The sequence below is a fragment of the Gossypium arboreum genome, chromosome 12 (assembly GCF_025698485.1).
Source record: "Gossypium arboreum isolate Shixiya-1 chromosome 12, ASM2569848v2, whole genome shotgun sequence".
Classification (NCBI taxonomy): domain Eukaryota; kingdom Viridiplantae; phylum Streptophyta; class Magnoliopsida; order Malvales; family Malvaceae; genus Gossypium; species Gossypium arboreum.
Window position 1 is genome coordinate 116,391,506 of NC_069081.1, and position 12,975 is coordinate 116,404,480.

Consider the following 12,975-nt stretch of genomic DNA (forward strand, 5'->3'; position numbering starts at 1 on the left):
AACACACCAATTAATTGGTGTCTTCTTAAAACGCAGGATACCAGTCATTTTAATATTAAACTATTTAATAGAGTTAAAATGTATTATAGATTATTTCTGGTCCAAAAAGAATCATTATAAAATACATTACTGAATTTTTAAAATAAATAATAATTATTTAATGAATAAAATAAGTATACACTAATCTTGAAAGGGAAACATCAAACATGAAGGAACAACATTTTGCAGTCCAAAGAAAAGGAAGTGTAACTCACCATATATTGAAACCGCTGAAAGCTTTGTCGAGCATTTGGCTTGTTTGCACTCTTGTACAAGTTGTCAATCACACTCTGCATCCAAACGACATTGATCATTGATCCATTGATCGTGAAAATGATGTATATATATATATATATATATATATAAGTTTCATCCTTAAATTGTTCTGCTTTCCCCTTAAATGAATCTGTTCATTACTCAAATCCTTAAATTCCCTAATTAATTAATTTTTATTTGTCTATTGATGTTTCGTTTGAATTGAAAGACATCAATAAATGCAAAGCATTAATGAAAGACTTCATGGCTATTGCCTAGTTCTGTGTAAAAAGTACTTAAGCCATAACAGTATGGAAATAAAAGTACAATAGAAATGACAGAAAAATAGCTACGTACCTGATAATGTTTGAGCAGTTGAGACCTTTTCTTCTTATACGTTGGGGTGAGAAGGTTGCGTTCCATGTCAAACGGGACAGGGTCGATATGGGCAGCTTTTATAAATTCAAAACCTTTCAGCTGAAACAAAGTACAAAGGTTCAATTTCCATTTTCTTTCCCCCTGGCATGAAGATAAGTGTTCGCTTTAATAGTGGCTGAACAAATATCCCGTGAAGTACAAAACCCATTGAATGACAAACCTTTTTCTCTTTTCCAATTTTTGAGAGCTCCTCGACTACGTACTCTTTTGGCCTTGGGATTTTGACAGGTGGAATTAAAGTCACCATGTACACCATTAGCGGCAGCCCAGCCTTCAAGTGCTTGCTTCTTGGGGTTAACAACAGCAACGAGGAAGGACTCAAAGCTGTTCCCTTAAATCCAGATCTAAAAAATCGATGAAAGACAAGATCACGGTCGAGTTAAAAGACTGCAATGAATGATTTAAGTACTGAGGAGAGGAACAAAGGCATTACCGAATCAATAACAGATGCAAGACCAAAAACATTCTCCAGATTCTCAACTGCAACATATTCCCCTTGTGAAAGCTTAAAAATGTTCTTCTTTCGATCAATAATTTTCATACTTCCATTTGGTTGCCACTCACCAACATCCCCTAATGCATAAACATGATGAAAAGAATGTCAACTCAGAGACAATGGTAATAGAACCTTGATTTAATAAGAGGCAAGAATTGACGGACCTATGTGGAACCATCCATCGACGAATACCTCCTTGGTGAGGTCTTCACGTTTGTACTACCCTGAAAATAGTGTCTCTCCTGACACAACGTTGTATGCTTGCAAGAGCATCGTATCCCATTTCAGGGACAGATTCTAGGCATCTATCTACATTTGGTACTGGAGGACCCACAGTACCAAGCATAGACAATTCATTCGGTAACGAGACAAACGTCCCCGCGCAAGTCTCGGTCAGGCCTACATTCAGATCCAAACAAAATTGATCAATGTTTATGTTGCAGTAAGTGTGCAAAATCGGTAAAGAAAAAAGAATCACATATACAAAAAGGCTAATTTCTAGGATGATATACCATATCCTTGCAGAACATGACAATATGCAACCCCTCGCAGGAACTCTTCGATGTGATCAGAAAGAGGTGCTGCACTAGATAGAATGAGCCGTACATTCCCTCCCAATCCGCTATTTACCTGAGAAGATTACATATATGAATGAGATTCAAGTAGTTGACAGATTTTCGTTTAGGTGATCGAGATGCAAGGACCTGTGTGGATGATATAATAATGAAGTCTTTAATCACCTTAATACAACTCTGTCACAGATAAAAGATGCATCTTCATGTTTAGTGCCCTTCTTCATGTTACCGAATTTGCTGTCAGGGTTATCATAGATATTAGAATCAAATAACAACAAAGAAAAATTTGGAAACCACTTTCCATAAACGGAATTATGTAAAACAAAAGCCAACAACCGTAATCAAAAGCTCCATTATAAAGCTTAATGCTGAAATGATTGAGATAATTTTATTTTTATTGAAGCCAATATCCTTTGTTCTTGATACCTGGTGGGTCTATGGTGATAAAATTAACTTCCTTGTTACTTTTAGCCTTTATTTTTTATTGGAATTCAACAGATACAATGATCTTCTTCACAGCAAACTAAAAAATGAATGTAACTGAGTATGCCACATCAAACAGCGTCTTAGACAATTAGCTTCCCCCAGAAACCTTCTGTAGTAAACCTGATGATGTACGGAAGTTATGACAGACTCAGAACAGATACTGCATTGCACTCTAAACTTCACAGATAACCCAAAAAGACATTACCTATTCCAGATTCATAAAACCTCTTCACCTTTATAAATGATTAGAAAAAAAAAGCTGGAAATCAGTCTCATCGGCACATTGAGGAATATAAGAAAGTTTACCTGAATGGACTCTAACACACGAGGAACCGCACAGAAGATATTGACTTTAGCTCCCCAATATCATCAGCCAATAGTTTCACATCCTGAATATGCAACAAATAAGCAAGTGATAATTTGAGTAAGCTCTTTTATCTTAGATATAATTTCAATTTATCCTGCTCACCCCGCGCCAGAATCCCATTAAGGCACCTTGAGAAATGAAAAACTCCTCAATCACCCGGTCAAATATATGTGCAAGAGGAAGATAAGAAAGATATACATCCTTCTCAGTCAACTGTAAAATTTTACAAGAAAAAAAAAACAAATGAGAGGGAAAAGCAAAAAATAGAAAAATCATTAACTCAAAATTTAGAGTTGGGAGAAAAGAAAGTTAAAATGAAATGACTAGTGAAACAATTTGTCCTAGAATAAAAAATTTCAATGAAAGGATCACCTCCTCATTTACACTCTCTACCAGGTGTTTCACCCCTGCTATAAGAGTAACAACACTACAATTTGAAATCATCACTCCCTTGGGATCACCAGTGGTTCCGCTAGTATACATTATTGTCCATATATCACTTTTCGTCTTCTCTGGAAGATCAAATTGCTTTCTTGCTCCCTGCAAGAGTCATACATCAGAACTTGAACAAGAATTGTTTGTCACCTGCAAGTTAAAATGCAGTGTAAGTTAGAGTAAGTAAGCAAATTAAACTAGCAAATATGCATGACATATGGTTATCTAATGATATTCGACTCAGCAATTCGTATATTTGTGTCGAGATCATGTTTTTTTCTTGTGTCATAATCATGCTCAAGTTATTTTATATTTACATAACTTTTGACAAATTAAAAATTTGTGTTATATAGATTTTAACATGTTAATATATTTATGTTGGGTTTGTGTTTCTCTGTCATGTCAAGTCATGTTTTAGTTATTATTTGCTAATAAATTCAAGAGGAGAATAACAGAGGAGTGCTTACCAAATGCAAAAAGTCTTCCCAAGAATATATTGCCAAACTATACTTAGCTTCTGCTTTTTGCTCAGGTGTTACCTTCCCAAAACTAACAATTGCAGTGTGAAAAACATACACGCAGAATTGCAGAAAAAATATTTCTATGAGGAGAGTAGTATCTAAAAATAAATTTTAGAAAAGTGACCAAATTTAAGATTCAAACTATCAAATTAAAATAAATGAAAAGAAAAAGAGTTAAAACTTGAAAACGACTTTTTATTGTTTTGGCAATTTTAGTTAATGTGAAAACCATAACCATAATAATGATGAGTATCTTCTCTTCTAATTGTTTTGGTAATTTTAGTTAATGTGAAAACCATAATAATGGTGAATATCTTCTCTTTTTCTTGTTTTGGTCATTTCTTAAGTTAGTTTGATGTTTGATTTTCACCAATAAAAATTACATGCCCTTTTTTATGTCCCACTGCATATTCCCTTTATTTAATTGTGACACGTAATCTTTTTAAATAAAAATTTATTTGCATAAAATAATAACACTACAATTTGTATAATAAATATAAAAAGTTAATATCATAAGTGAAATTTCAATATTATTCTAATCCACTCAATAGTGTCATTTATTTTTCTTCCCTACGTAAAGCACAAATGCAGCGAATACATCAGTTATCCGGTACAGACAAAAATCCCCAAATTCCGGAGAAAATAGAAAACCTCAAAACTCCCGCAATGAATATAAACTAATTCAGTCATTTTTGTTTATATGACTACAAAAATTAATACATGATGCAAATTTCTAAAATAAATATTGCTATTACTCATTAGTTATAAAACTAATATCCTCAATGGCAGTTCAATTTCCGGAAGAATAGCTTTTCTCACCTCTTCTTGTTTTTCTTCCTTCCTTTTACTTGTTTCTCTAAATTTCTAAGCCTCTGATTGATGGTCGAAGACGAAGAAGATGAAGATGATGTTATTTGGTTCGCAACTTTTGTTGGTTCAATGGGCAACGAGGTAGACTGCTGTGATGCGGTTTTGGCTTGTTTGAGAGTTTGTTTGAGAGCCGTATACAGATCAATAGAAGGCCGTGGTGCAGTATCGACTGGTTGCTTCGGTATTTCAGGAACACCTAAAGCCTTCTTCACTCCAGGAGCCTTAAGCACTGAAAAAACAAACAAATAAAGGAAATGACATGTAGTCATATTCAGAAATCTCGGAAAAGCAAATCAAATGTTTAGTCGATGGATAGCATGACATTTACGGACTCACCTAATCCATATCCAAGGGAAAATATATTCGATGTGATCCAATAACAAAATATGGCCTGTCGAATAAATGAGATGAAAATGATCATCATTAAGTAAATATTCAGAGCAATTAAATCTCCAGAGAAAGTTGTTTTCTGTCAATCTTGCATTGCACCCAAAGTTTCTAGACTTCTAGGAGTTACATAGAGCTCATCAACGGTACCATTTGCCAAAACCAGCAAAAATAGTGCACTAGCTTGTTATAGTAGGCAATGCGAACATACCATACAAGCTTGTTAAGGGAAACCGTTTTAGAAAGGCCCAGATGACCTATTCGAGTAGGAAAAATATTACTGCTATTGAGAGCTGATGGCAGACACAAGAACATGCAGAAGCCAGCAAAGGAAGCGTACCTTTGGGAAACTCATGGTAAACGGAACTGTAAGAACAGCAAAGACCCGAGAAACATTTTTTATAGTTGCAGCAGCAGGATTCCCTTCCATGCCTTCTTGCATGTTACACTGAGGATATAAAGCATTTAATCAAAACCGATCCAACGATCGAAGGGTGTTTCAAGATGTTGCCCGATGCCTTAAGGTATCAACAAAATAGGATGCTTACCTCCACAGTTAACAAAAAAGTTAGCGCTGTCATAACCGGAAAGATGTATAAACTATCTGGAGTAGAGAGATCAGTAAACCAATATGCTCCACCGGATTTAAATGATTCCATTTTCTCAGCCATTGTTGAAATCTGGGGAAAAATCAGGTCATGAGATATAATTCTAAATGCACTATATGCAATTCTAAGACCAAACCAGTAATATTTAAGGAATCACTGTTGCTATCTTACAGCCAAGAAAAAGCTGACAAAGATGGGACCCTGAATAAAAATCCCTTTCAGTGGTGTAAATGGAGTCACGCCATATCTGTAAGTATTTAAGACAAACAATGAAATTGTCAGGTTAAAAAAGAAAGAGTTAGAAAGACATTTAAGTGAACGACTATATTAAGCACATTTCTGATCATCCAAAATCTAGAGAATACTACCAAATGAATTATCATCTAAAACAATTCAAGTCTAATATACATGTGCTTCTTACTTCAATATATAGAATAAATCCATTTAGCATCCTCCAAGTCAGATTTTAAGGGAGACGCTAACATTAAGAACTCACCATCAGGGATTTAAATAGCGGTCTGATACCGCTACAGCGGCCGTTATATAGCGGTAGCGGCACCGTCCGAAACCGCTACAGCCGAAACCGCTATTATTGTTTTACAATAAGTTATGTGAATTTTTTTTTAAAATTCACGACCGCGATACCCACAATGACCGCAATAGCATTCGTTATGTCCGCAACCGCGACAAACGCAACGCAACCGAAAATGCGGCCGCGACCACAATTTAAATCCCTGCTTACCATAACTTCAGACTAAGACAGAAAACTGGAGTTTGGCTGTTACTGAAAGGGATAAGAGCACTATAAATAAATAAATTAAAAACACATTTAAATCGATGTGGAGCTCCCAGCATCTTTTACATCAACGAAATATCAAAGTGGAATTGCATTTAAACCAGGGCCCTTCAGAAAGTTAAAGAGATAATAGCATAAAAAAGCCAATTAACTGATTTTTATGATTCAATCATGGAACCAAAGGGCATGCAAACAATTTATTATGACAAGTACTCTCAACAGACATACAAGCTTGTTCTAATGAAAAAGTGGCTTACTCCTTGAAAAGCTTTTGCATTTCATTTTGACCTTCAGCCATTGACAAGGCATCACTACCCTGCACAAAAATAAGTAGAAAAATTGTAAAACTCATTCATAGTATCATTGTAAAACGTCCATGGAATCTGAACATGCTCTGCAATTATGCACAACAGCATATAACAGCATCCTATTTATAGAGTATAGATTGTTCAAAATAATAACACCACTACAGCAAAAGCTGACACCAGACCTTGCTTGACATCCGCTCCTTGACTTCCTCCAAGCGTGGCCTCATTAGCTGCAGGGCAAACACAAATTAGCGAAGATGAATATCAATACTTAAATGATTAGGAAGATCACTTTTGTTAATCAAGCTATTAGTAGTCTATCAGTTTCAAAACTTAAGTCACTAAAGGCCAAATTTTTTAAAAGATTCCTTTGTCCATGACCATGTCATAGTTTTTTCCTTTTGGCATGCATGCTAGGCAAACCTTTTTTTTCTTTTTCTTTTTTGGCACCCCGGGGGGGGGGGGTGCACCAAAATGTACAATTCAGCAGAGGCAGGCTAAATTTTCAGGAACTAGAACACTAAGGTGAAGTCTCTCAGTTCTTTCTCTTTGTTTTGCACTATTAACAATGTCTGAAAGGCAAGATCGCCATCCAAAGGTTAGTAGCACTATTAATATCAAAATTAGGTGAAGTGTATAAAAAAGATGGAAGTGTATACAGATAACCCAGCAGTAAAATAAAAGATAGGAAGTGTATATAATTAGGGCATAAAAAAAACAATTAAAATTACCCACCGTCATTTTTGTGGTAGCTTTAAGTTGATTTATCAAAAGTGGAACAGTTGCACTTCGAATCAAAAGCGTTGTCACTACTATGGAAGCCCACCTGAAATCAATAATACACTGATATTGTTAAAAGATTAAAACAATGGTTCTATTCTCAACATTGCAATTTACTAAAACTTTGGTATTAGCATAAACGAAGAAGTCAGAAGATACATATTTCACAAGATGCATGCATAGATTCACATCAGGATTCCTTTTCATCATCTTGCAAATCATAACTTTAATTCAACCTCATAATAATGAATTGATTTGACTAGATACTTAATTATCAAATATAACGAAATGAATATAGCATGCAAGTTTAACCAGTGTCCTACAGACAGGAATCCTTATATTTATAGCTCGGTAGTTTATGCTGTCACCTTTTCATCATCTGAATTAAGGCCTGGATAGATAGTTTGAACAATCACTTTTGAAGACAATTAATTAAATCATTGCATTAGAGAATTGGTAGTTCAACAAGTGGCTGAAATCATTAGCATTGCACATGCCATTCGTTCTTAATGAACATGAATAACTGAAGAAAATAACATTAAGTAACTACAGCAACTTACCAGTTGAAGCCTGTAAAAGAATGAACCGCATCAATAACATACTGCAATGTAGCAACTGGTAACCAACAATCAGCAGCAGCAATGGCAACCTCATTCACAGCAGGAACCTGCGAAGTCACAGCTTCAATGGCAGTATCCTTAAAAGCTTCAGCAACATCAGTCATAAACTCGACCTCTTTCGCCCCATCGTTAACCTTAGTCGACATAAACCGACCAAAAGAGACACCAGTTCCAGGGAGAAAGGCTAGTTGGGAACATCTTCTATCTTGGAACAATAGACCACAAAGCCCCGAGGATGAATTACTAAACCCAGTTCCAAAAGATCTTTGTTGAACAAAATTACCAGGCTTTTGTGTAGATTGAGGCTCGGTAGAAGGATGAGTCTTACGCTCATCATCATGGAAAATGTAGGCAAACGATGGTTGATACCGTCTAGCTATTAGGGTTGCTCTACTGGAAAGGCTACGGCTAAACGCCATTGATACGAAGAATAAAAATTCCTCTAATCAAACGAAAATAAGAATGTTCAAATTAAAACCATAACCAGATCAAGATCGAAATTAAAAACATTAAAGAATTTCTCGAGATTCGTTTATTATTCCAGTAAAAAATCACTAAAAACTAGCAATACAATAAAATTTCTGAAGCTAAAATCAAGGACTTAAATAATACTTGAACGAAGAAGCAAACACTCACCGTTTCAATCTCCGGCGATCGAAATAGAGAAGGGTTTTTTCAAGGTGCCCTTCCAACAGAACAGGGTTTAACAGCCCGATTTCTGTTTCCTCGAACACTGTTCTTTTATTTGCCCTCAACGTAGTGTGGGTTTTCGAGGGTAATCCCGTCCTCTTATGATGGATGGAATGGGCTGCCTTTGACAATTTTGGGTCCATATTAGCCCAACCATTAGCTGTCATTTTATTTTCCAAAATAATCGCATTTATGAAAACTAATTATTTTTATATAATATTAAACATAGGAGAATATTATTATCAATACAATAAGAAATTAGTTTAAATGTATTAAAGTGAATTATAAATATAATTTTAAGTTGCTAACTAATACGACCCAATTTGAAGGAAATGGAGTTAGGTATATTTTGGACGTTAAAGACAATGTGCCACAATATGAAGATTCTAAATTGGGTAAAAGACATGATGACTTTTGAAAGAGAAATAAATGAGGTCAAAATTCAAAGCAGTCAATTTAAAATTAAAGTCTTCCTTAATCAGGTATTAATTTGAGGGTGTTTATCGTTTCAAGTATGGTCTGAATTCGAATCACGTTAGTTATATTGTTATTAAGGTTTTACTTTTTTTTTCTTTGTAATTCAAAAAAAAATTCTTAAAATCTTTTCTGATTCACGAGTTTTAAAAATATGACTAAAAATATGAATAAATCAATTAAACCGTATTAATTGAGTCTATATTGATTGTTTGGTTGTTGTTTGCCCATAGGACCCTAGGCATTAAAGATTGTGAGCCCAAACTCGGACTTCCAATTTAGAGCTTGGCTGTATCTCTTCTTTATGAATATTACTTTACTAGGTTACTGATAGTTTATTAATATGTAATGTATTAGGTTTTATGCTCACGAGAGGAGAAAAGCTCTTTTTTTTTTTTTCAATAACAATTTCATGTAAAATAATAAATCTCTTTTTCTTTAAAGAATTAAAATGGAAGTACATGTTACTGTTTTTAAAATCAATAATTATTATGATGATATTAAAGACCTAGATGAGGTAACATTCGAAATAAGTTTCATAGGGAAACTACGACATAAAGGACACACAACATTTAATTTCAACCACTCATCAATACAAACGGCATGGAAATAATGGTTGCAATTTGGAATAGTTCGTAATATCTCTTTAGCGTGGTATTCGTTAAGACAAATAGAGCAAATGTTATCACTCGGCCGTGTTAATCGTCGACTTTCACCTAATAATGTTATCGGATATGATTCGAGGATTTGCCCATCAAGACCTTTGACGACCATGGCCGAAGATGCAGTCGGGTTCAGATTTTGATGATCCTGGACCTTGCCACGGAGGTAAATTACAAGGCCGAGGATGAACGAGAAGGGTATTCCCACACCAAACACTATGGCTAATTTAGTGCTCCTTGTAAGACCTGTAATTAATGAAAAGAATACTAGTTAATGAAAAATGTAGTAATGTGGGACAACAAAATATTAATTCACCATTTATTAAGAAAAAAATAACAACAACAATACTCGTTCGTTAGAGAACAGTTTGGCCCGTCATAAATGTCGGATAAATACCGTACAGCACCCTTATGTACTAGTGGGTACATCATCAATTAATAGTTGGAGACCTCAATAGCAAATTGAAAATTGCTTTCGTAATCACGTATACCCAATTCTCTTTTCTTCTTCACTGTATTCAAGATTCATTTAGAAACATGTGTTTTGTAAGCAAAATAAAAATATATATATATTTGTTATTAATTATTAATTTTATTTGCATTAACATGTTCATTGTACCAAAGAAACAAACATGTCTCTGTCGGGAAAAGAGAAAACATGTTATTCATGCAAGGAATTAAAGCTACAGTCAAGAGTGTGAAAATGTGGCAATCAATTTGTATTTTTCTTTGAGTTTTCTATTATTTGGATCACATCTAAATTTGTGATTAATTTATTACTTATATTTAAAACTAGTGTTCCAAATATTTATTTTTAAAATTATAATTAATACTATTATAATAGTATTTTTGTTTTTCATTCTTTTATATCTATATTTATATAAAACAATTAAAAATTACAATTCCAATAATTGGACTAGTATGTAATAGTATTAAAATATAAATTAATTATCACGCCACTTATATTTATTATTAAATAAAATTTAAATAAAAATTTTAAAATAAACTATTTTTTCAAAGTGCATTGTTCTATGCATTATAATCAGGTTTAAAGTCATATGGTTTATTGGTGATTATATTAATTTTGCATTTTATATTTTTTGTTATGTATATTCATTATACTTACTTTATCTAATATTATCAAATATGGACATTTTCGATCAAATTAACCAACTTGTGTCACTGCAAAATAGAACATACCATCATTAAACCCGCCGGAGCATCCGACATCCGTTCCCGTATCATTCTTGAACATGCAAGTCCCAGCCCTGCTTTCGCACAACTTGCAATCAGGTTCATTCCATGTCAATATGAAACCATCTCCAGGATCCGACCAATCAGACAACGAAAGTGGAAGCAAAACCTTTGCCATCTCCGAACACGATGTCGACAATGATGCAGGCAAATCAAGCCGTTCCGTTGGTATAGCCACGACCGAAAAATCCTTGCCGCTAAGACAAGAGATGAGTTTTGCTTCAGCCAGTTTTGGTACAGTCGATGAAGCAGAGGAGCAATTGAAAAACGTGTAGCTTCGAGGCTCTAGCAAATCGAAAGGAGTGCCGGATAGATTAAGTCCTTGAAGAATACGTCTTGGGGCACAAGAATCCGGGTCTTCGATCCATATGTTTTGGAAGATATAGTCGATGTTTACGACGGTGAAGCCGCCAGAAAACGGAATCGTGAGGATGGCATGTGCTTCGTTTTTACACGAGAGGTCGAACTGGGGATACCCGCATCGACCCGGCTGGGTGTTGAGGCGGAAAGGGAAGCTAATCAATTGAGTCCCACACAAAACAGGGCAAATTTCAACACTTGTCGATGGTTGAAGAGTGAACATTAGAAAGATGGAGAAGAAGACAATTTCAGTGAGAGCCATTGCTGAAGAATTTTATAGTTACTCGAGATGATCCAAAGAAAACGAGACAATAAAATATATAATATAATCTATCGAATCTATATATAACGAACTAGTTGGAATTATGAAGTTCAATGAAACGGGACAGAAAAATTCGAAGATTCATGTAGCAGCCATTGCAAAAACTTTTAAGGTTAGGTGTGGACTGTGGACTACTTGATTATTCAAACTTAGATGCATGAAGCATTCTGTTGAGACACGACAATAAATACGATGCTTTAATTAATACTTAACGAGACTTGAAATGACAAGTTGCATTGGTTTTAAGTCACTGGTCAATGCAATAAACGTGAAAATAATGCATGCAACTATGTATCGTCCTTTAAAATTGACAATGACTTGTTACTCCCATCCTCTTTTTGCTAGGCCTGGCGTTGGATCTTTAGGACTTGGGTTTGGACTCGGCCTTTGCAACAAACCTTGTGCTTGTTGGTTTTGACTCCAGCGTTTCTTTGTATTATTATTATGCTTGCTTGTCCTTTTGCTTGTACCAATGCACAAGTCTATTTCCCATGTCTCGTGGGCTGATGTTTTCTTAGCAAAGTTTGGTTCAATTGGCGTTTGCTTTGGTGGTAGGAATGTGGCCTTCGTTTTCTCTCATGTTTCCTTCGTTGGTCTCTATGCTTTTGGTCTTTGTTTCTCTTTTATTGAAGATTCCTTTAAATGTATGGTGCTATTAGCTTGATAAGTTTAATTATTATAACGGTGAGATTAAAATAAAAATAAGATATTTAAATTCAAATATAATATTATTTGTGAGATGAAAATGTAAAATGACTATTAAAAATGTTAAACTATAATATGTAATAGAATATCAAAATATGTTACAAATTATATTTAAATTATATTATATTTATATTTAATTATAAAAATAATTTTAAAAAAATTAAATTATTTTAAAATTATGTTATGTGTGTTAAATAAAATAAACAATAAAGAAAGAATTTGAGAGAGAAAATAATAATTACCCGGTTTTTTAACTTCTAAGTTCGTTGGAGCTTTTAACTCCAGCCTATATTTTAAGTTACAGTGAGGTGAGAAATGCTCATTGGTGTGCGACTAAACATCTCAACTGGAGCTGTGTTTTAATTCAAATTTTTTTACTCCTTAAATCTGACCGCATTGGAACCCATTGGTGATCCAAAGGGCCCTGATTGTTTGTTTTGGCCATTTTGGGATGATAATCTCTCTGCTGTTGATTATGGTTGGAGCTTATTCGATTCATCTCAGTGCTGTACTACTCCTTTGGTTTC

The 12,975-nt window shown here is 34.4% G+C and overlaps 2 protein-coding genes and 1 pseudogene across 3 annotated transcripts; all 3 read right to left on the reverse strand.

The window, feature by feature from the left end:
• Positions 1 to 47: 47 nt before the first annotated feature.
• LOC108477537 (long chain acyl-CoA synthetase 4-like) lies at positions 48 to 3,951 on the reverse strand (annotated as a pseudogene).
• A 191-nt stretch (positions 3,952 to 4,142) lies between these two features.
• LOC108476646 (mitochondrial inner membrane protein OXA1-like) lies at positions 4,143 to 8,772 on the reverse strand. Its single transcript, XM_017778918.2, has 10 exons — positions 8,618 to 8,772; positions 7,922 to 8,423; positions 7,317 to 7,407; positions 6,764 to 6,811; positions 6,531 to 6,589; positions 5,649 to 5,724; positions 5,418 to 5,549; positions 5,210 to 5,317; positions 4,819 to 4,873; positions 4,143 to 4,711 (listed from the first exon to the last, which is right to left on the reverse strand). Exons 2-10 carry the CDS (start codon positions 8,398 to 8,400, stop codon positions 4,428 to 4,430), a joined length of 1,332 nt encoding a protein of 443 aa, XP_017634407.1. The 5' UTR covers positions 8,401 to 8,423; positions 8,618 to 8,772; the 3' UTR covers positions 4,143 to 4,427.
• A 781-nt stretch (positions 8,773 to 9,553) lies between these two features.
• LOC108477536 (RING-H2 finger protein ATL22-like) lies at positions 9,554 to 11,919 on the reverse strand. Of its 2 annotated transcripts, none has more exons than XM_017780075.2 (2): positions 11,008 to 11,919; positions 9,554 to 10,053 (listed from the first exon to the last, which is right to left on the reverse strand). In XM_017780075.2, exons 1-2 carry the CDS (start codon positions 11,681 to 11,683, stop codon positions 9,635 to 9,637), a joined length of 1,095 nt encoding a protein of 364 aa, XP_017635564.1. In that variant the 5' UTR covers positions 11,684 to 11,919; the 3' UTR covers positions 9,554 to 9,634. The 2 variants fall into 2 exon arrangements, with proteins under 2 accessions (XP_017635564.1, XP_052879142.1); XM_053023182.1 differs by lacking the exon at positions 9,554 to 10,053 and adding an exon at positions 10,100 to 10,319.
• Between the last annotated feature and the right edge of the window lie 1,056 nt (positions 11,920 to 12,975).